Genomic DNA, 22,972 nt, shown 5'->3' with positions numbered 1-22,972 from the left:
ATTTATAATTGCAATTATTTATTTGATATAATTCTTTCATATAGTATGTATGAAAATCTCTTCACGTCGCACATAAATTTTATTTTGCAATATTTAAATGATGGGTCAAGTTTTACTTTGAAAAAAAAATACAAATTGGAATTCAAAATTCTACTTCAGAGAGAATTTGAAATTGAAGTTAAACTTTGAGCAAATTTCATAAATTTCAAATCAAAACTTAAAATTGAAATTTCAAATTCTGTTGTGATCAAACACCTACTTAGTTTTAACAGTGTAAATGAAGTTACAAATCAATATACTATAATTTAATTCAATATGTGATAAAAATTAGTTATTTATTGGCCATCTTTATTTTTTAAGTTATTACTTTTGGGGAAAAATTATTAAATTTATGCTTGAACGCATTAGGTCATACAATGTGAAATTTTAATTTGAAATTAGTGTTTATTTATTTCGTAAGTTTATATTATTAACAAAAAGATTCATAATTTTAAATTGAGTAGACAAAATAAATTGAAGTTCTATTGAAAATATCTCTATTCCGTATGAGTATAATTTGCGTAGCTATTATTTTTTCTGGCCTCACTTATAAAATTAATTGGGTATATTATTGTTGTTATTGTTATCGTTGTTGTTAATTATTATTATTATTGATTCATTAAACTAATGAATCTCTATATAATTATGTTTATTTAAAATTTTGTAGTAACATTTAATAGCAATCATATATTTATATACTAAATTGATCGTACAAGGCACTACCATTTTCTAAACATTGTTATACTAATGAGATGCAAATAAAGAAAACATGATTGAACTAATTATTAACATAATGGAATTCGTACTATATTACATTCGTTTGCAAAATAAAATTATACAACGACAAAAATAACGAGATTGTAGGAGGTTCAACTTATATATAAGATATGCAACGATGACATGAAATTTAAACTCTGACAACTATAATTGATAATAACAAAACGAGAGAGATAGGGAGGAACATAAGATTTGTGGGAAGAAAATATGGAGAATGAACTAGAGATTTCTTTTTTAAAAAAATTGGAAGATGATAATTAGTTATATTAATTATCAGTTTTTCTCTAAGAAAAATTAACACACACTTTTTTACTCTCTAAATATGATAATTACAAGATTACTTGTAAAAAAAATTATAAATTAAGTTGAGAGCATCACGAATTGTTTATGTACCTGTGCTAGTGACCTTAACTATCTCTGTTATGGTGTGGCGAGTATTTAAGTTTTCACATTAATCCCAACTCTCATAAACATTTAACATTCACTCTGCTGGAATTGTCTTCATGATGTCATATTGACCTTAACTGTGAAACAAGACATTGATTGGAGTCTCTCCTTCCTCCATATAATACTCTTCATATCACCATAATTTGATTCATTTACTAAACTGACATATACAAGTTTCCCCAAGCCTTCACATCATCACCGAGCATACCCCAAGCCTATAATATTCTTTTTCCAACAACAAACAAACATATATTTATACTAATTTATAAAACTAGAAAGGTGATGCATTAATTATAAGGATTAATTAAGGGCAGTATATATGAAAGAAGTACGTAATAATAATATATTAATGATCAAACCATTAATACAAGAAAATCTGGGAGATTACTATTATTCAACACCAAAATAAAATTAGTCTAAGCATACATTATTATTAAGTAGCATCCAACATCTTGGCACAGTACACTTTATTTTTGGCCTAAACCCTAAAACATATATCCCGTAGGATCAATACTCTTAGTGAAGAGTAAACTTTCCAAATGAAGGAGTCGATAACGAGGATATGCCCTATTTCTTTAAGGTAATTAAATTAATTAGTATATATAAGCTTTGTACTTACATTAATTATTCTTTTTTTTTTGTAATAATTAGTAGTTATAAAGCAAAACATATCGATCACCTTCTACTCTCCTATTTTTCTTTTGTTCTAGATTCAATGTGAACGCCGTCAAGAACTATCAAAAAGACAGTCATTTGTTTATATGTATGAGATGGTCGACTACGGATATGACGTTATCAAGAACATCCTAAAAGTAAAACAAACTGGTGGTGATAGTTTTTTCATTGTATAAATCCCGTTTAGTTTCTCATATTTCTATTAAATTTGTTTTGTCACATTTTCAGTGCAAAGGATGTAATGAAACTGGGGCTGTAATACTAATTTTCGGTTATGGAAGGCTCTTTGAATGTACTAACAGGCTAGTCCCGGAAGGATACGAATTCAATGGCGGCTGGAGCCTTACTGCTGTAAATGTCTCCTTCAATTTCATTATAATTTAGTACTTCATTTTTTACTATATTAATTTTAACAGTGAGTGATATTATTTTTTATGTAGGATTTGAAAGAGGTCATCATGAACGTGAACCTGGTTAACAATTACATTTATGGTGAAAATGATTAAAATGGCCTTTAATGTATGGGTAATGTTTTATGTTAGTCATTAATATATTTTACTTGATTGAAATGATCATTAATACATAACAAAGATATTCATTTTGGTTTTTCCCTCAAGGTATTCATTTTAACGAGCCCGACCTGATTTCGGGCTCAACTCAAGAATAATTTACTATTTAATTTGAATCTTATATTTATTACGTGATTCTTGACTTATTTGTATTTTGGTGATTATGATCAAAATCCACTTTGAACCATGGATCATGACACCAATGGATCAACAACATTCCCTTCGTAAGTGATCATTCTTTTGCTTTCATTTTTTGTTGAATTTTTTTAATTTTATTTTCTTTATATTTCATTAATAGTTCAAATCTTTTTGGTTTTATTCATTTTTCTATTGTCTTTGTACATAACAATTGACTTTTTTAAAATTTATATTATTATAAGTGTATGTGGAGTCTTTGCATTCCTAGATAGAATTAATTAAATTCGTTATTCAAAAATTTAGTTGATCCTGATTTACACATTTCTCTTTCAAAGCAGAAATTCCTAGATTGCATTGTTCTTTAAAATAGAGTTATCTTATAGTATGCTATATAGTTAGTTATTAACCAAAATTTCCATAGGGAGGAGGTGTATCTATATGAGAGTTGGTTCAACGGAGATTCTCCTAATTTTTTAGAAAAAACAACTCGAACACTTAATTGTTACTAGAGGGCCCAACCCGACCCCTTACAACTGACTGCTTTTTTAATGTGAAGAACAAAAATGAAAGATTTGCAGTTCAACAATGAAAATTTAAATAAAAGCCCTTTCATAATTACCATCAAGGGTACGCTTGGAAAAATAGTAGATATATATGCACATCATTTTACATTAATTGCATTGCATTGAAAAGGTGGAAAGAAATTTTTAAAGGTCATTTCAATATCTGGTAAGAAATTAGGGTCATCAATAAAGTAAAAAGCGGAAATCCTACAAAAATTAAAAATAAATAAATAAAATTATTCTAGTTTAAACAACTACACTTCTCCATATAATATAGGTTATGACTATGTTTTTCTCAAACTTTGTTTTCCTTAACTCTTTTACTGAATTCATAGATAATCTAATAAATTTATCGTAATGATGGGACAAACTGATACCCAAAGCATGGGATTTTGAATAAAATAATTAGAAAAGAAAGGAAATTAAAAGAAAATCGAGTCTACAAAACAATCATAAATCATTAACTCTTGTTATCTAACAAACATTGTAATCAGATTACCATATATTAGAAGAAAAATATATAAAATACAAAAAAAATTGTCAATTTATAATTAGAAGAAGCCCAATAAAATTAAATCTTGAATTTGAAATGTATTTCAGTTGATCACGCGACAAAAAATGCTATACAACAATGGCAAAATAAATTAGATGCGACTAAGAGGATATTTAATTTCCCGATCACAATTGCAGCCGTGACAGTTGACATCTTCATCGTCACTATCATGAATAGGCCAGCCACCCGTCCTAAGGGAATTCTTATGTACAATGGTGCAACAAATAAGTACTTGCCCTCCTAAATAAGGGATTGTTCCACCAACTATCTTTCAAAATTTCTTTCAAACTTTGTCGTCATTCTCTTATATTTGCAAAGGGCTCGCTTTGTCTCATGTTGCAAATGAACATCACCCCCGTTGCTTGTCTTCAACCCCAGGTAGACACCAATTAGGGCATTGACATAAGACGCCCCTTGTGGGTTGCGTTTGCTGCTCGATGCAGCAAGTCCAGTGCAACGTCTGGCCTTGTATGGCTGAAATAATCAGCCTGAGAAAACAAACACGTTTTACTATACACACAAACAGAAATTATAATTACATACGACGCCTTACAATTGACCGTTTTCTTGATGTGAAGATCCACAACAAAAAATTTGCAGTTTAATAATGAAAATATTTTAATCAAGTGTGTTTGAAAATTTAAACAAAAGTCCTCCCATAATTGGAAATTAGTGTAACTGCCCCCGTCTCTTTGCATCCTTTGCATTGAATATGAGAAATAAATTTGTTACAAATAAGAAAAGCTAAATGAAATTTATAATATGAAGGGAAAAAATCACCACCATTAGTTTGTTTTACTTTTAGGATGTTGTTGACAACGTCATGTTTGTAGTAGACCATCTCAGACATATAAACGCATTACCTTTTAATTTGGAACTTTTTCTTAAATGAATTCATGATATAATGAAATTAACAAAAAGTAAATGACAAATAATAATTAAACAAAATAAATTAAAATATTAGAAAGTGAAATGAATTTCTATTTCGTTAGTACATAAAGTTGTTCAATTTTATATTTTTTCTAAATGGCTTGTAACTGATGCTATCACATCATTTAACTTTTTAACGTTATATGCTTGTTGGAAATCAAAAAAATAATAATTAGTCACGAATCTGAAATTCGTGCAGTTTGGGTTCATACATCGAATTTCTTCCCGAGTAGGAGTACCAAGGACCTGTGACAAGATTTCTCATTAGTAAAACGAGATCCATATAAGAGTTGTCCGAGATTACTAGGATGTCCAAATGAAGTACAAAGACACACATCTTGATAATCTCCACCAGTTGGTCTACCGCATTTTCGAGGCTGTTGGATGGGCCCTTTTTAGCTTTTAGATGTGTTTGCCTAATTTTAAGCTATAAAATTTTTAAAGTCAGTCAAAAATGAAAAGTTAGAATTCCTAACTTTTTTTTCTAAGTGCTTAAATCATTTTTTTTTACCATAGAAATTACTTTTATATCATTTATATTTTAACTAAATTCTCAAACTATCATTTTATTCTTTTAACCCTAAAATTCACATTATTTTCCTCATTTAAGCACTTTTATCCAAACACTTAATTGCTTATTTATAAAAATAATTTTTAGCACTTCAAAATTCTAAAAGCACTTCATACATAAAAGTTATTTTTTTAAACTCATCCAAACGGGCTCATAGTATATAAATGTTAAAAAGGTCAATGAAGTAATATATGAAAATTAAGTATGATGTGGAAGACAAAACACGTACGAGGTTCCTCTCATTATTTGCCAAGTAGATTAGTGGGTCCCATTGTCAGAAAAAGGAACCAAACTCCCTTTCTCTCTCCTCCTTTTTAACTTTTTCTCTTTTGGTTAAATAATTAATTAAAAAATACAAGTTATTTTGAACATGAAATGCATTTTTGGTATTATCAAAATAAAAATATAAATCAAACTAAAAATAAATTTAAAAATTTGATCACTCTAAAAGATAAATCCCTGAACACGAACCAAGAGTGCAAAAGATTAATATCTACCATAAATTTTTTTCAGAAAGTTATATAAATTATACATAAATATGTGTAATTGTAATTTTTAAATATGTATATATATAATTCATGTTAATCAAAGTGGTGAATTGTTTGCCGGCAATTTAATAGTAAATGGTAGAGTGAAAAAATTATTATAATCAATGTGTGATCTTCTTTAAGCGAACACAAAAATGAATAACTCAACAAAAAAATTAGTTTTCATATTTCCTATATATCACTTTATAAGATAAAAAGAATAAAACAACAATAACAATGACATATTCGATAATATCACTTCAATTTATGGAATTAAAACACAAGATTTTAAATTTTTTTTTGTTTCACTATTTTCAATTTCTTCAAACTCATCCATAAAATTAAATTCAATTTTTTTCGACATATTACTTTAAGTTTTCCTCAAATAAATGATATAAATATAAAATAGAAATGCTGCATGTTGTGAGTGAGTCCCAATTTTTTTTATGATTTAAAGTTACGCTAAAAGTTAACAAGCAGAAAGAAAAGAAAAAAAAGAAGAGAATGTTGTGAGGAGAAAGAAAAAGTAAAAGAATTTTTTTTAAATGAATCAAAAAAAAGTAAGAAGATGAAATGAGTACCCATGGGTCCCACAATTTACAAATGGCAGCCATTGAGCCCCTCACACAACTGACAATACTTGTGCCTCTCATAGAATAAATTATTTTTACACTTACAAACAAAGATAAATCAAACAAACTTGCGCCAGAAGAAGCTCACGGTCTTTATCTCCTTCAAATACAACTTATAACATTGTCACTTTGGATTTTTTTAGCTCCTGAGAAACTAACTTTTAATTTGTTATCCTCACGCTTATTTTTTCCTTAAAATTTGGCTAAACGTTTTACTATTTTAAAATAAGCACTTATTAAAAGAAAAAAATAAATATTTTTGATCTCTAAAAAAATTGACTATAAGACTGGAATTCAACATTAATACCGATTTCTAAAACTCCCATTTATTTGATTGAAAAAAATGACACTCTTACTTATAATAAATTAATACTCTTACTACACACGGAAATGAAAGAAGAAAACAAATAACATTACATTAACAGTTTCGTACCGAGTAAAAGAAACACCATTTTTCCCAAATCTCACTCCAATTTCATGGTTTTTCATCCATTCTAGAGTTTTCTTACCCCACTTGTGGAATTTCACTGGGTATGTTGTTGTTGTTCTAGAACTTTCTTACCAAAAATTCATTTAGAACTAAATTTCATGATTATACTAGTGAATTATGACAATAAAATCAAGAACAAACACTTTTGTAAACCATCCAAGATATTACACCCCAAAATCTTTATTAGCCCGAATTGTTCCCTACTTTAGGATAAACCCAAACCATCCCATAGGGTCACTAACTGATTCTAAGGCATAAGAATTGAATACCAAGTTAGAGCAATTTGCTTACCTTTACGAATGATGTTGATGGAAATTGTTTGAAATTTGCCGAAGGTTATCCTTTATCTTTTCCAAAACGTTCTTGGACAATGATGGACAATTTTGGAGAGTCCTCTGCATTTACTACGGCTTTATAACCGTTATAACGACTTGTACGGAATAAACTCAAAAATTCTTTCAAATAATCCTAAATGCAACATCTAGTTTTCACCACCCATTATTGTGTTGTTTCATTTCTCTATTTAATAAATAGAAAGAGTACTCTATATCTTTTCCATCGTTTCTAGAAATAGGAGCGTAAGTTCCCTATGAACATATTTTATGTGAGCAAATATATAGGACCACACTATAATACTAAGGTTTATATAAACATCAAATGTCTAAAAGCTAAATGTTAAAGGTGTCAGTTATTATTGGGAAAACAATTATTTGGTTATGTTATTTTAAATTTTGATCTAGCCGAAGTTATTATCTTGTTGGCTTTAATCGTGACCTTTTTGATTTCATCCGTATTCCAAGTTTGTTAGTAATTATTGTTTGCCGTGGGTAGATAAGCATGAGGAAATCTTTCTTGTGGTTAGACTAATTAACTAACCAAGAAAGTGAACGAGTCTCTAGTCTCTACTGTAGGGAAATAAAAATCTTTCACTACAGTGTAAAAAAAAATGGGTAAGAGCGAGCGGAGCAAGAACAAAGCAACCTTTATGGTGCAATATCTCCAACAGGAAGGCAACTTTATGTTAAGATGTTTAATATAGGGAATAGCTTCCTCGTTCATTGTTTTTTGGAATAAACATTCTATTTAAACATGAAATTTGCTTATTCGGAAGGATAAACCAATATTAAGAAACCTCAACACATTGTAAACAGAAGATTCTATGTAACTTCGATTCCTCTTTGGACTTCATTGGTCACAACTTTCCATAGAAGTCGATATATATGGAAATTACAGGACATGAAGTTAATTTCTAAAGCCAAAGCTTCTACGTTTCCTTCTTGCACTCCAATTTCTAAAGGGTTGGTTATACGAGAGCCATAAGTCCATAACCCATTACATCCTAATACCAGAACAAATTAGAACTTTTTATGTAGGTTCATATATGTAATTAAGGTTTACCCTTTAAAAGAATTTTTCACACACAAAGTTATTTAATTTTCCTAATATTTAGACCTTTTAAATCAACAAGTAAGATTTTGGTTCAAATTAATCAAATTTTTGCCATCTATAAATTATTTCTTAAGTTGACTGTCAATTTAAATATTACCATATTTATTTAATTATTTGATCGATGCAACCTAACTATATTGTTACATATTAATTATTTTAAACTGTATATGAACTATAATACATTTTAATATTATATTTGAACTCATTCCTATTCAAACAATTTTTTTGTAAAAAAAAAACACAAAAACAACAACAAATTTTTTGTATTCATTGATGTTTTTGTGGTTTGAAATTACGTGAAAGGAAGAGAATAAGAAAAATAGAAGACAAAATTTGTTTTAAATGAATTGTCATTAATTATTTTCTTTAATTTTTGTTCATTCCAACGAAGAGAACTTGTTCCTAGAGAAATTGTTGTCATAGTTCTCTAGTTTTTTGTTCGATTCTTTGTTTTAGATACAATAACTTTTTATTTTACTAGATATTTTGTAATAGAGGATTTCTCCTTGAGTTGTAAAAACTTTCAAGATTAGGTTAGAATCTTGAATGGGCAGTTGCAACTAGGAAGGAGTAAAGAACAAAGTAATTAGTTCCTTTCGTTATAGAATCATAACCTTAAATTGCTTGACTTTTTTAGTGGAGATTTGATGAAACTCCTACAGAAATAGATTGTAATTTTTTACTCTTTGAACAGAGAATTTTTCACAATAAAATTCCTTGTGGTAATTATGTTCTGCAGTTTACTGTTTATTAGGCGATTGAAGTACCTGATTCTTTAGTGAATCAGGTGACTAAAAATAATAACTTCCAATTTTGACAGAATTAGGTGGAAAATGCATTGATATTTAATTTGCAATATTATATTATTTTACTAGTTTTTTCAAATAAATGTCATAAAAAACAGTAGGTATAATGGTTTTTTGCACATCCGCTCCAAATTGTACTCGGTAAACCATACCATATAACGTATTTTTAATATACTACACTTCACAATTGTGAATCAACAAGACAAATTAAATTTTATATTTGCATGCATAAGTTGAAAATCATGAATTAAAGTAGTAGACCAAATAGAGCCCCAACAAATCACTGCCAGTGATTCTTCCTTTTTTCAAAATGACTAACAATTTGACAAGTTTCGAAATGGATAATAGTACGTGAATGAAATGACATTATATAAGACAAATAAAAATTGAATCGAAGGGAGTAGAGGTTATTCATCCCATTTAAACATAAAATTGGTAATCCCCTTTATTAGGATCGTGGATTTCAGCCAAGAGTAAAATGGTGATGTTCCGTGATCTTCAACTGCACCTTTGTGATTAATGACATCATTTAGTAATCCTCTATTTTGCTTCTTCCTGAATCCTATTATCGTCTCGTGGTTTTCAAATGTGTGAAAATCTTAGATATAATTGTTAGTAATCTGTATTGGGAAAAAAAAACGTTGAAACAGTAACAATAGTTTTTGGAAATAAAAGACAGAAATTGACAAATAAGAACAGTGTCTGGAAAATATGTAAAAACAAAAATCGATCCCACTGCACAGTGTGTCCTTAAAAAAATTATTCCCCTTAATGTACCGGGTACAACAAATTAAGGTGACTGCGAACCACTCGAAGATAGTATACCACACGATTTTATTTTAAGAAGTGCAGAAAAGAAGAAGATGAGTATCATAAATTTTTCATAAGGAACAATTCTGAGGATCAACAAAAATATATAGCCTGTTTGGGAAAACATTTGCAACTTTTCAAAAAAGATTGCAACCTTTCAGAAAATTCTGTTGGAAAAATGGAGAAAAATATTTTAAATTAATCTAGGAAAGAAAGAAACGGGTCGGGTCACGATTTTTAATTAATTAATTAATTAATTAAATAATAATAAATTAAAATTAAAGGAAACTTAGTCCAAAAAGATTATCAATCAAATCATTTGACCAAATTCAAATCCGAACCGAGCAACGACAACGGCACGTGGGGAGACCCTCCTCTTGCTTGACCCTTTAGCAAGATGAAGGCGTGCTTCTACTTTTAAGTAGGAGACATTTTCTTTCCACCACCTAGAGAGACAAATGCTTATTTTATTTTTCCCTCCACTTCTTTTTCACTCCATTTCTCATTCTACCTATCAATTAAACCCAACAATAATACTATATAAGAATATATGGTCATACGTACAGTATGTATAATAATATAATGCAAAATTTATACTTGGACCATTTTGCTCTCTGTATATGGCACTATGGATATTATCTTTGGGCGGGTCTCGATCAGATCATAGGCGAATTTTTCAAGATGCATCGAAGGATTGTTAATGCGTAGTTCTATTTCTCGAGTTGGCGGAACAATAATTTCGCTTGGGTCTTCTTAAATAAGAATACTCTCATACTGCACATATATATTGTACAAAATCCAAATTAACTAAGTTCAATGAAACCAATTCAAAAATCATAAAATGAATTTATGAAAAGCAATTTATATATGAATCAGAAAAGAAATACCTGTCTGCAAAAAATTACTAATACCAGGCCCTTGGAATAGTTAAGCTTTTGAACCTTGTCTTGAAGATTGTTGTACCAACTTGTGTCCACATTTCCATAGTTCAAATCTGGATCCACATATGATCCACGTTTATAAAAAAAAGATATTTGCTCGTTTCAAGTTAGAAGGATCCATAGTTGAAAAGGGGATACACGTTTTGCCACTTTAATTTGAAAATCGAACTCCTTCAAATTTGGAGTCAACAAGTTGACTTGGTTCAGATTCCTCCAATGGCACAAGGTGAATCTCTTGAGTTTGTGACTCACAATTTTTATGTTGTTCATTTCATAGCATCTTGTTAGTTCTAATACTTCAAGGGCTGAAAACTTAGATAATTTATATTCAAACTCCTGATTGGTCATGGTGGCAGCTTCTAATTTGAGAATTTGTAGTGTGTTATAACTTATAACCATCAAAAATATTAATCGTGCAAGGCAGGGATTGTACTTCACATGTCTTTTGGTGCTTGTACATAGGGGCACCCTTTATATGCAAATACCCGAAGATTTGGAGCATGGATTTCCACCTTTTCGAGTCCTTCACAATCCAACTCCTCCAGATTCACTAGGCTTGAAAAACACAAATTGTGGATTCCCTTGCAATCACATATACTTAGATTCCTGATTAATTGGCATGTACTAATTAATTGTTGCAATTTGTTGCCAAGGCTGCACCCGCGTAATGATAATTCAGTCAGCATCTTAGCTGCATAAAGAACATCAGGTATGCTATAGTACTTCAAACCCATCATTGCTTAAATTTCTATACATGTGACATGATACTTAATTGCCAAGTTCAACCAACGATCAATATGAGAATTCAATCCTGGATGAACAAGGCCAGGGAGGCAGAGTGTTTCGATCCTCAAGTTCTGCCTGACATAGGGCCGCAAAGAATCATCAACGAATTTAACAAAATACTCCAAACGATTTATGAAACTTTTGTGGCTCGATTGACTAATTATCACATTAGGTTTGCGATCTCCAAATTGAACTCCATGTCTTTGACAAGTTGCACGTTCGAGCTTCTTCTCTTAAATTATGATATTTACGAACCGTACATAAGATGTCATAAATTATGTGTACAGGCAATTCTGATATTCTGTCAATTATTTCCGCCATAATTATGAGCAAAAATTTTCTCACAAATTACTTCATAACGAGCGACGCCGTATATATACAACTTAATTCCGATTCCCCGTTCTACTTTTCCTTCTTGCACTCCACTTCCAATAAGCCACTCCAACCGAATACCAAAGCAAATTAAAACCTTTTATTGTAGGTTCGTATATGTAATTAAGGTTACCTTTTAAAAGAATATTTCACACACATAAAGTTTCAATTTAATTTTCCTGATATTTAGACCTTTTAAATCAGCAAGCAAGTTTTTTGCTTAAATCTCTTTCCTAATTTATTATTTGTACTGTGTAGGAAATCACAATATGTAGAACTTTAATATTAATCAAAATTTTGCCTTCTATAAATTATTTCCTTAAGTTGAACTATCAAGGACTTTAATATTAAGTGATTGTTTTGTTTATTTTAAATAAACAAAATATACTATTTGAAAGCCTTAATATTTTGGAATTTAAAATTCAATTTAAACAACACCTTATATTAATTATTTATTTATTTGACCGATGCAACATAACTATACTTTTACATAGTTACATGTACGTGTATATCACCTTAGTTATAATAAACGTATATAAAATTATCCATATATGTTTTTAAAACTTTTAATTCCAAGTAGGAGCTGGTCATAACTTTTCCATATATGTTTTTAAAACTCCCCCCAAAAAGAAATCCATATGTATAATACGGCAACGAATTCCTTCCTTTAACCGAACATAAAATTAATTTCCAAATTTTAACTCAAGTCCACATGAGCTGTAGTCAATTTCTTTAAGAAAATTACGTGTTTTCCTTAACAAATTTCATTTACCTTTTAAACATTTCTAAATAAGTGGATTTAACATTATACTTTTTTTCCTTTTTTTTTTTTGGGGGGGGGGGGGGGGGAATGCTAGTCCTTGAACCAATTGTCAGATACTATTCCCTTTTTCTCTCAATTTTTAGTTTTTAAAAATCAAATACCTTCCCCAATTTTGAGCAATAAACATTCTTGTTAATTTTGCTGCACAAATTGGTGTAACAAGGTTTATCTTGAGCATTAAATAACAATGCATGCATCAATTAATACATAAATTGAGCACTAAATTAAAAGGCCAAACTACTCCCTATTCTTTTCAATTTTATTAAATATACAAATAAACCCAGGTTCTAATTTTAATTTGTTTCTCAAACCAAATATTTGCATTTACAATTTATGCATTATCAATGGTTGCATTACAATTCATATAACTTATTTTCAAACCAAACAACCCATACCGTCAATAATTCCATGATAACTCATCCAATTTTAACCTGTATTGTATTCCTAGGGAATGTGCAGAATTTTTATCAGGAAAATTTCTTATAAGCATATTCATAAAATTTTTTAAAAAAAGACAATTTTGAAAACATTTCAACAGAAGAATTGCTTATAGACTATAACAAAACAAATTTTATGGGAAGTAAAACAATTACTCCTAATTAAAGAAGCAACTTGGTTGTACTCATCACTACTCTTAGTAAAGAAGTCTTTGATAAAGAGTGTATGTAGGTTTCAATATTAATTAAGAATTCGAAATTTGCAATTAATTTATAGTAGCTTGCCTTTAGCCATCCCTGAAGCACATGATATTTGATTAAAAGTTATTTGTTTTTTTTTATGTCAAATTAATAAATGCATAATATTTATTTATTCTATATAGAAATATTTTGTTTAATTATAGTTAATTAATAGAGTTTCTAATCTTATTACAATAAACACTTTACTTGATCTACAGAAAATCTCTGAAAATATTTTTATTTAATTATATAATGAAAATTTTTCATAATTATACTCCTTTATTTATCATATTTTTCATTACTCCCATCCATTTAAAAAAAAATCAAAAATTTCTTCTTTCCATCCGGATACATTAATTCAGTAATTCGAATACATAATTCTGATTCATAAACTATCTCTATATTCAATATATCGTGCTTTGATACATAAAACCCTATAAGTTCCCCATGAACACATACAGAAAATTGATGTTTTACCTGAGCAAATATATAGGACCACTATATAATAGGCTTACATAAACATCAAATGGCAAAAAGCTAAATGTGTTAAAAGAACAAGTGGTGCAAGTGGTTGTCCAGTTGAATTGTTTTTTTTATGTGGGACCCACTGCAAGTTGCCCATTGGTTCTCTTATCTTATGGCTATAAATTGACCATTTTGCAATGAAATGAAGAACATAGAAACACGCATACACCGCTTTCTCAATTCTTTTGCTCTCTCTTTTTCTCTTATTCTCACCTTATTTTACTAAATTAATTTACTTTATAACAAAATGTTAAAAGGTGCCATTAATTATTGGCAAAACAATTATTTGGCTATGTCATTTTGAATTTTTATCTAACCAAAGTTATTGCCTTGTTGGCCTCAGTGATGGCCTTTTGATTTCATCCATATTTCAAGTCCGTTAGTAATTGTTTACGGTGGGCAGGTAAGCATGAGGCAATCCTTGTGATTAGACTAGCTAACCAAGAAAGTTAGTGAGCCTCTAGACTCTAGAGTAGGGAAATAAAAAATCTTTCACTATAGTGGAGAAACAAACGTGTAGGAGAGAGCGGAGCAAGAACAAAGCAACCTTTATGGTGGGTTGTTTTTGCAGACCGACTCTCCCGGTTAAGGTATGACGCCTTACTTATTTCAGTGTATAGAGTAGAGAGCTGAGAAAATGAAATGATTATGGTGCAATATCCAACAGGATAATTACGTTCGGTGCTATGGTTTAATGTTACACCCCAAATATATTAAATTTATATGCTTTGAATAACTTAAGAAAATAAGTTCTTCAACAAGAATGTTCAGCTAAAATGGATCTTTGTTAATCCTTAATTTAATCGTATCCATCAATTGAACAAAGCCACCATTTTTCATTAGTCCTGCTACTTCGTTAGATTGCTGCTTCATGACTTGCATTTCTTTTCTTCCACTTTCTAAATCCCATAGGAATCTATCTCAGCAGTCCCAGAACGCAGCAAGAACGACTACAGACGCAAGAAATTCAACTAGCTGAGATTAAGGATTATCACCGAAGCTCAAGCGAGCAAACGCATTCAATATGAGGTGTGTGTGGAAACATGTCGACTGGTTGTAAGCTACTCAGTCTGTAATGTCCTTCTATATTCTGCTCCGGCTGCATTTGAAAATCTCATGAACTTTAGCAGAGTGAATGATAAATGTTTATGGGACTAATATGAAAACTCAAAATACTCACCACACCATAGCAGAGATAATTAAGGTCACGAGCACAGGTGGCAGGATTACACGATACATAAATGATGCGTGATGCTTTCAACTTCAGCAAAAATTTGATCAATTTTATGTGCATGCCAGGGCGATTAGGATCTGCAGGTTTGGCAACATAATGTAAATGTAAGCAAGTTAATGAAACTCCAAAAGTGCACCAGAAAAACATTGCAATTTCCTATCAATACGTAATCTTTCAGACCATTAGCAATGAGTTGCCAAGAACAAGTGATCACTATGTATCAAGTAGACTAAGTACTAAATCATGGTCTCACATGCCATTCATATAATATACTTGAGAATGCCATCGAAGATCTCATTTCGAGACCTGCATAATATTATCTACCACAGGAAGGCAACTTTATGTTAAGACGTTCAACTATAGGGAAATAACTTCCCCGTTCATTGTTTTTTGGAATAAACATTTTATGTAAACATAAAATTTCCTTATTTGGAATTATTAAGAAGCCTTGACACATTGTAAACAGAAGATTCTATGTAACTTCGAAATTTCCAATATAGTTATAAAGATATATACAAGGGTGGCTACTACTTCAGGCTGTCTTCTTACTGTGGCTCATACACAAACTGTGACCAAAGTTCTTCGCCTTTGCCATCTAGTTGTTATGTTGGTCTCCATCTTTTTTCATTAAAGGGGACAAGAACAGTATCTAACTTAAAGACCTGGCCAAAAGCAGATCAAACATCCTGTTTCAACATGGCAGAGACGATGTTTCCTTTCTAAACAATTTTCACACTTCCAAGAATGTTAGTTATTTCGTTCTGAATATTCTTATACCAGTAGAGCTACTGATCTTACGATATCATAAATGCTTTCCACACACCAAAAGAGCAAAAACCCTGCTGCCAGGTAAGTTCTGACTGTCTCCCATGGACCATGGACTAAACGGCCACTGCCTGAAAGGACAGGCAATCGACAGATAACTGGTAAGTAAAGCTATGGACTGGGTTCTCACTCTAAGCCAGTACCAGTGATTCAATAAAGATCTGGAATAAGACACGAAAGGGCAATGCGGAATAGTTCGAGGTGTCTTTTGACTATGGCCTCGAGGTCAAGCGGATCAATATACAATTTTGGATCCTCTCGACCATAGAAAATGAGTTGAAAGATGGAGGAAATCGCCCTGGGCCGGGTCTTTCCCTGTTGTTGAGCCAGCTTTGCCAGATCGGACCGCTCTGAGATGGCGAGAATTCTTTAGTAAAGGCATGGCTTAAGCCCACTCGGGACGGGAGGTTTTTCAACTGCACGGTCCCAATATGACCTTGACTTGCCTTTTCCCCCTCTGAAGAAGACTCGCATTTTATGACCGTCAAGCTAGCGAGCAAAGGGCATTCAAAGAACAAATTAGTCCTGGGAGACTTTACCATTAAAACATTCCTAAGCGTCATACAACCAAGGTTTTGTTAAAGCAACGGAAGTTAAAGCTTCAAATGGAACATATCATCCATCAGGAAAAAAAGAGAAATAACCTGTGATAACAATGTCAGGCTTGGGCAAGTTGCTGGCGAAGGTCGAATCAATTTTATTCAAATCTCCTTCGATGAAGGTTGCATTATTGATGAAATTTAGAGTGGCATTTTGACGTGCATCTGATACAGCTTGAGCTACTACTTCAAAACCATAAACATGCTTCACCCTGCAAATCGAAATACAAGTAAATGACAGATCAGCAAAATCTAGAACTTGCAGCTCAGAGAAGAAAACCTATCTACCTTTTGGCCAGTGTAAGGCCAATGGTTCCTGTCCCACAAAATAAATCAAGAACAATTTCAGACCCATCTCCTTTAAGAAATGCACAATCTTCGATTAATTTATAGAGAACATCAGCCTGCAAAGTTTAAGAGTTCGCATTTAGCACCAAATTTTTAAAAAAGAAGGAAAACCCAACAGGGTTTGGAAGTCAAAAGAAAGAGATCAAGGTACTGGCCATAGCCATTTCTTTACCAAATACCTGCAGTGTGTTTGTTTGAAAGAAAGAGTTTGCTGAAATCTGGAAAGTAAGCCCTCTTAAAATCTCTGTGATGGTAGATTTTCCATACAATGTATATTCCGTCTCCCCAACAGATGTGTTGCCGATAGAAGTGTTCACATTGTTAACAATGCTTACCTGTTAGATATCAATGACAAAATTTAGTAGCGATGATACCATAGATAATTTCTCTATAGCAGATGCACACTGACCAATAAAAAAGTAATTTTGTGGAAAATAGAAGGTTGGGTGGCATTTCAAAAGAGCGCAATGGGTCCACCTATAGGAAAGAAGAGCTAATTAAGAAATGACTCATGAAACCAGAACTTGGCTCAGGATGAAAGCACTTTAGTGGTCGAAGCAATATGATTCCCAGAGTAAGCAATCAGTTTTTGGAATTTCTTCACCTAAAGAGACAAAAGAATGAAGTTATCTGCAATAATGTTAACCTACCACTTCAGGAATAGTTGTGATTTTCTCAACAAGGGGCCTCAAGCATTCGGTGTTTTCAGAAGAAGTTACAAAGTTAACCATAAGCTCAGGAAGACCAGTTTCAATATTCCTGAAAGGAAAGGCAGTAAGAAAAATTATTGTTAGGTGCAAGGTATATCATACAAAAGATAACGATGAACTCTATATACAGCATGACACAAACTAAAGCTTCCTGGGGAAGAATCTGAAAAATGAAAGACTTGAGACTTGCTCAAGAACCAAGAATTCAGCCTAAAAACATAATCTGAAACACCTAAAAGTAAAACTACATACATGGCTACTCAAAGATCTTGCTAGCCACCACCACCCCCCAATGCCCTACCCCCACCCCAAAAATGAGAGGAAGAGAAGAATGATTAGCATAACAACTAACAAGACACTTCAATGCTTTATTCACTAAGGGCAGAAATAAGATCAAATACCTGCCTGATCTAAGCATTAGATGCTTCAGAAAGCCAGAGTGAGAGTGCACATTCCACGGAGAAAGCCCCAACTCTGGATCCCGCCAGCATTCTTGCACAGTTGCGAGAACCTAAATCACAAAATTGTTTTTATACAAGAAGAGACTACATCATATAAAGAAAAAAAATAAAGCACAAATATCACCATCGAAACCAAAACCCCATATCAAATCATGACTAATCAAAGGCGGAATTGAAAAATAATGGATGGAAAAATTTATTCCAAGCTCAAATCTGCGAAAAGTACAAATGAGGGAAACAAGCTGCTCTCAGCACTGCCTTATTGCATCAATAAGATTCCTGCTGCAGAAAAATCTTCACATAAAGATCAACATGAGCCAATTATAAGTGATAGGTCTTGAATCATGTTAAACGAATGTATATGAGCTAGAGGACAGCTTTTCTTATTGGTGTTCTAGTTTAAAGGAGTTGGTAAATGTTCTAATCTCTCTTCACTATCTATAGTAAAATGATAACCTAGAACTCAGAAAATCTCATTTCTCTGTCTCTTCAACTCCAGGTATCCTAATATGTCTGTAATTTGCTATTATCTACTAGTGGAGTAAAAAAAAAGGAGATTTTGGAATTATCTGCCATCTCTATTCAGATTCCTTCTCAACCTAGTACTCCTCCTTCCTCATCACCTCTGTAAACCTGTGCTACCATCGATATCTTCTAGGTTGATATGCTAAATATTGTTGGAGATGTGCTTCCCTATCTCTGTTACCACTTTGAAGCTGATGTATCCGTGAAACTCATGCATATTTTCCTTCTCTTTCTCCAAAGACATTATGATGCTTTCTTCTCCTCTCCTGAACTCCATAACCCTCTACAATGACTGTCCTCCTCCAAATTGCATGACTCTCATTGCCAGATTTCTGAATCCATTTTTCGAGTAGTGCTTTATTAATGCTTTTCTAATGCATTATGATGTTGTTTTTAATATTTTGCTTTATTAAAAACTCTTAAATCTTTTTACCCTAACCCCCTATTTCTTAGGAGATATGATTACATTCCAGTTTACCACATAAAACTTCTTTGCCTCTTAATCTCACCAATTTCGCAGCCATAGCTCTCTCTGTTGGCAATACAGACCTGAAGTAAGTGGTTATGCTCAATAGTGTGCTACTAATGAATACCTCTTTACCCACCCACCCCTCACCCCTTTCTTTTTGACAGTTCTCTTTGTATTTTCCCATTCCTCTGCACTTCCTCCCTACAATATGCTTGTTTACTCCACACACCTCATAAACAGTAAGTCCATCAAAACTCAAAAGACCATGTACAGTCAAAAAAAGAAGAAGAAAGGCAGACGTTTGGCAACTAAATCTAGCTACATTCAAACGGCACATACCATACCTCATTTGCTGAATCACTTTGCAATAAGCACTTATTCACATTCAAAACCTTATCAAAAAATCCAGGGGCATGCAGACCCAAAGCATAGACACATTCATCAGTCGAAATTTCTTGCAGCTGTTCAGCAGGTACCCATCCCTTTGGACCAAAAGAGAATTCCATCTGCATCACAAGTAATGAAAGCGAAGTAAACATATTAGCTTTCCACTCTTCAAAATTTGTTCTCTCTTCTTCTTTTTTTCTTTTCTTGTCCCCCTTAGATTTCTGAACATCAGAGCGCTATGATTGCTCGCATATAATAGTAAGAAGAAGGAAAAATCAGCAGGTGAAGTAAGCAGGTGAACAAAACAAAGAAAAATTGCTATACACATACAAATAAACCAACATAATTTTTTATTTGTGTGTGTATGTTTATGTGTGTTGTATGAACCCGACCATCTAGTGGAATAGAAGAGGCATAAAATTATTAAATGCATTGCCAGGAAAAAAAATGCACCTCTTCTCTCTATTTGAACAAATCATCTTGTTATCAAAATGTTTCCTTATAACATATATTAAAATATAATTCCATACTTCCAACCACTGACTGCCAAGCCGAATGAAGCATTGGCAGTCAAAAGTATGTCTAATTCTTCAGACTCCTGGCCACAACAGCAAAATAAGCAATATACAAATAAAGCAAAGGTATGCAACAGGAAAAAAGGCCCAGCAATGCAGTCTTACATTGCATTAGTAGTAACAGTGAGTAGAATTTCTAGTCAAATAATTCCAAAATAAAAATTTGGGTGAATCCTTTACTGACCTTGTTCCTATAGTGAAATTGGATATCACAGGGAATAATGGGTTTCATGACACCCGCAAATTCTGGTTCTTGATCAGAAAACTTGCCCACATGAACAACCAGGTCACGAACTTGTTGCTCTTTGGCCTTGAGCTGGGCTTCATACGACAAACTCTGCGTCTTGCAACCTCCACAGTGTGATGCATAATCACACGGTGCTTCAACGTAGTCCAAATGAGGTGTTATTGTCTTCAACTTCTTTACCTGCCCTCCTTATCAACCAGCATAACATCAATCAACACATTTGCACAATAAATTACATCGCTGTACTATCCTCGACAATTGAGAGAAAATAACACAGACATTGCATATAATCAAACTAGAGCTAAAGGAGAAAAAGCAGACACCTCGGCGTAATTATCTTTTTTGCGAGTGACACGGCCAATAAATCGTTCTCCGGGGAGTGCACGATCACACATGAGAACAAAACCACTGTCAGCAACCTTGCAGACGCCTTTTCCTTTGAAAGCAAGGGACTCGCATACTAGCTCCAGTGTTTGCCCTCGCTTCGGATAATAAGACTTATTGGACTTGTAGTTGTTGTTGTTGCCAGTACTAGGAACATTTTCCCGTGCATCTTCTTTTGGAATTACATTCAATTGAATGTCTTCAGTATCTTCAACTGGGGAAAGAGAAGCGAGAGTGGTGAATGAACGTGAACGTATTGATGCAGCTGCCGTTCGAGCACTGAATTTGTGTAGCCATGTGTTAGAAGGTGCGGAGCGAATGCCGAAAGTAGCCGCCGCCGCCGCCGCCATTTTCAGTCTGAGTAATAAACCATAGGCGCCGGGAAACAAGTCCGAGTACGTAAGATACTTGGCGGTTAAAAGGATAGGGCGGCTAATCCCAAATTTTCTGTTTTAACGGGTCAGGCTGGCTGGATCACCCTATCTCGTGGGCTTATTTATTAGTTGCGCTTTGGGTTTTCTACGACTGCATTTTAGGCCCATTTTGTAGTAAGGCCGGATGGCGAGGTAAGAGATATAGTCTGCATACACTTTCCTCTTTTCAGATTCCACTAATAAGATTTTATTGGACATATTATTATTATTTATTGTTGCGGATGGCCAAAAATTGGGTTGTAGCCGCTTTTAGCTCCCTTATTTAAAATGTATCCGAATTTTTAATTTATTTACAGTTAAACCGATTTTGAAAAACTTCATAATCAAGTATGAAGTTTGGCTTTAATAGTTTAAACTTCAAATTTGATTATGAATTATTAAATATTAACTACTTTTAAAAAAAATTAATTATAATCTAAATGATGCTCTTAAAATTGTCTATATTTGAATTTTGTCGGAATATCAACTTATTATATGAAGGACTTGCGCTTTATACACTTTGGTGACTGAGTTACATAATGCTAAGTGCTAACATCTAAAAATTTTAAATAGTGATCCAATTTTTATCATAAAACTTTCAATTTATAATCTAAAAACAAAATGTTTACACTATAAATTTTAGAATCTATCAATTATTTATAAAAGAAGAGAAAAAAGATCATCTATTAAATAATTGTCTTCGAAAGGGATAAGTGACAACCGACAAAAGTCTGTAGACCTCGGTAGAGGTCCATTTTCTAACAAATGCATGTCGTCAATATTTGTAGTCCGTAAACATTTTTAATGTAAGAAGTTTTCTTCTACTTTTGATAAATTTAATTTTTATTTTCTACGTAATATGTTTAAAATTTGAAAATTAAATAATATTTTGATATATTCTTAATTCAAAAAAAAAAATCATGCTAAGTTAAAAACAAATTTTAGCTGATCGAGTATATAATTATGTCCTGCAATAATTTTTTTATAAAACTGAAAGTATATGTACATTCATTTGTGCGTTCCACCGTTTTTAAGCATAAAATGACTCTTTTAAGCATTCCAATTGATTGACCATTTGACATTTAAAAAGGAATCAATTCCATTTTAAGAGTCACCAATATTATATAATATAGACACGTAACTAATTATTATTATAAGAGGGAATCAAGATGTCAATGATGTTAACATATTTGAATCTGGAACTTTATAGAATAATTAATTGTTAAATGGTATCTATTCTCTATCTTTCCTTCTATGCCGTATATTAGAGGTTTGAAGTTGACCTATAAATATAAATTATTTTTTTATTGAGCGTGTTATTTTTTAAACTAAACTTTTTAAGTACAAAATTAAATTTAAATAAGTCTCAAAATAAATACAAGAAATCTACAAATAAACCTTTGAAATAAAGATGTTTAGTCGTCTCCCAAAGTTTACTAAAACAAAGAATACTCCGTGAAAGACTATTGAATAATTTATCGAGCTGAAATAAAATCTTTATTTTTATCATTAAAATCTAATCGAGACAAATCAACTCTTGTTATTCTTTGATATATGCTTTTGAAAATTCGTTATTGACATAATTTTTTTCGGTTCTTAAAAATACAGTTTGCAAAAACTTAATTGACATGAGTTTTTATTTGACCTTAAATTTTGAAACTTGAAAATTTGAGTTTTTAAAATTATATTTAGGCA

At 31.9% G+C, this 22,972-nt stretch overlaps 1 protein-coding gene across 1 annotated transcript; it reads right to left on the bottom strand.

Annotated features, from left to right (window-relative positions):
* Positions 1 to 14,809: 14,809 nt before the first annotated feature.
* LOC129895588 (uncharacterized) lies at positions 14,810 to 21,316 on the bottom strand. Its single transcript, XM_055971314.1, has 10 exons — positions 20,804 to 21,316; positions 20,418 to 20,660; positions 19,616 to 19,777; positions 18,218 to 18,327; positions 17,757 to 17,865; positions 17,286 to 17,441; positions 17,047 to 17,162; positions 16,804 to 16,970; positions 15,281 to 15,411; positions 14,810 to 15,199 (listed from the first exon to the last, which is right to left on the bottom strand). The coding sequence occupies exons 1-10, from the start codon at positions 21,212 to 21,214 to the stop codon at positions 15,092 to 15,094; spliced, it is 1,713 nt and encodes a 570-aa protein (XP_055827289.1). The 5' UTR covers positions 21,215 to 21,316; the 3' UTR covers positions 14,810 to 15,091.
* Positions 21,317 to 22,972: the final 1,656 nt, after the last annotated feature.

Source organism: Solanum dulcamara, chromosome 7 (assembly GCF_947179165.1).
Source record: "Solanum dulcamara chromosome 7, daSolDulc1.2, whole genome shotgun sequence".
Classification (NCBI taxonomy): Eukaryota; Viridiplantae; Streptophyta; class Magnoliopsida; order Solanales; family Solanaceae; genus Solanum; species Solanum dulcamara.
The sequence above is the reverse complement of the archived record's forward strand: the minus strand, read 5'-3'. Positions and strand labels throughout refer to the sequence as shown.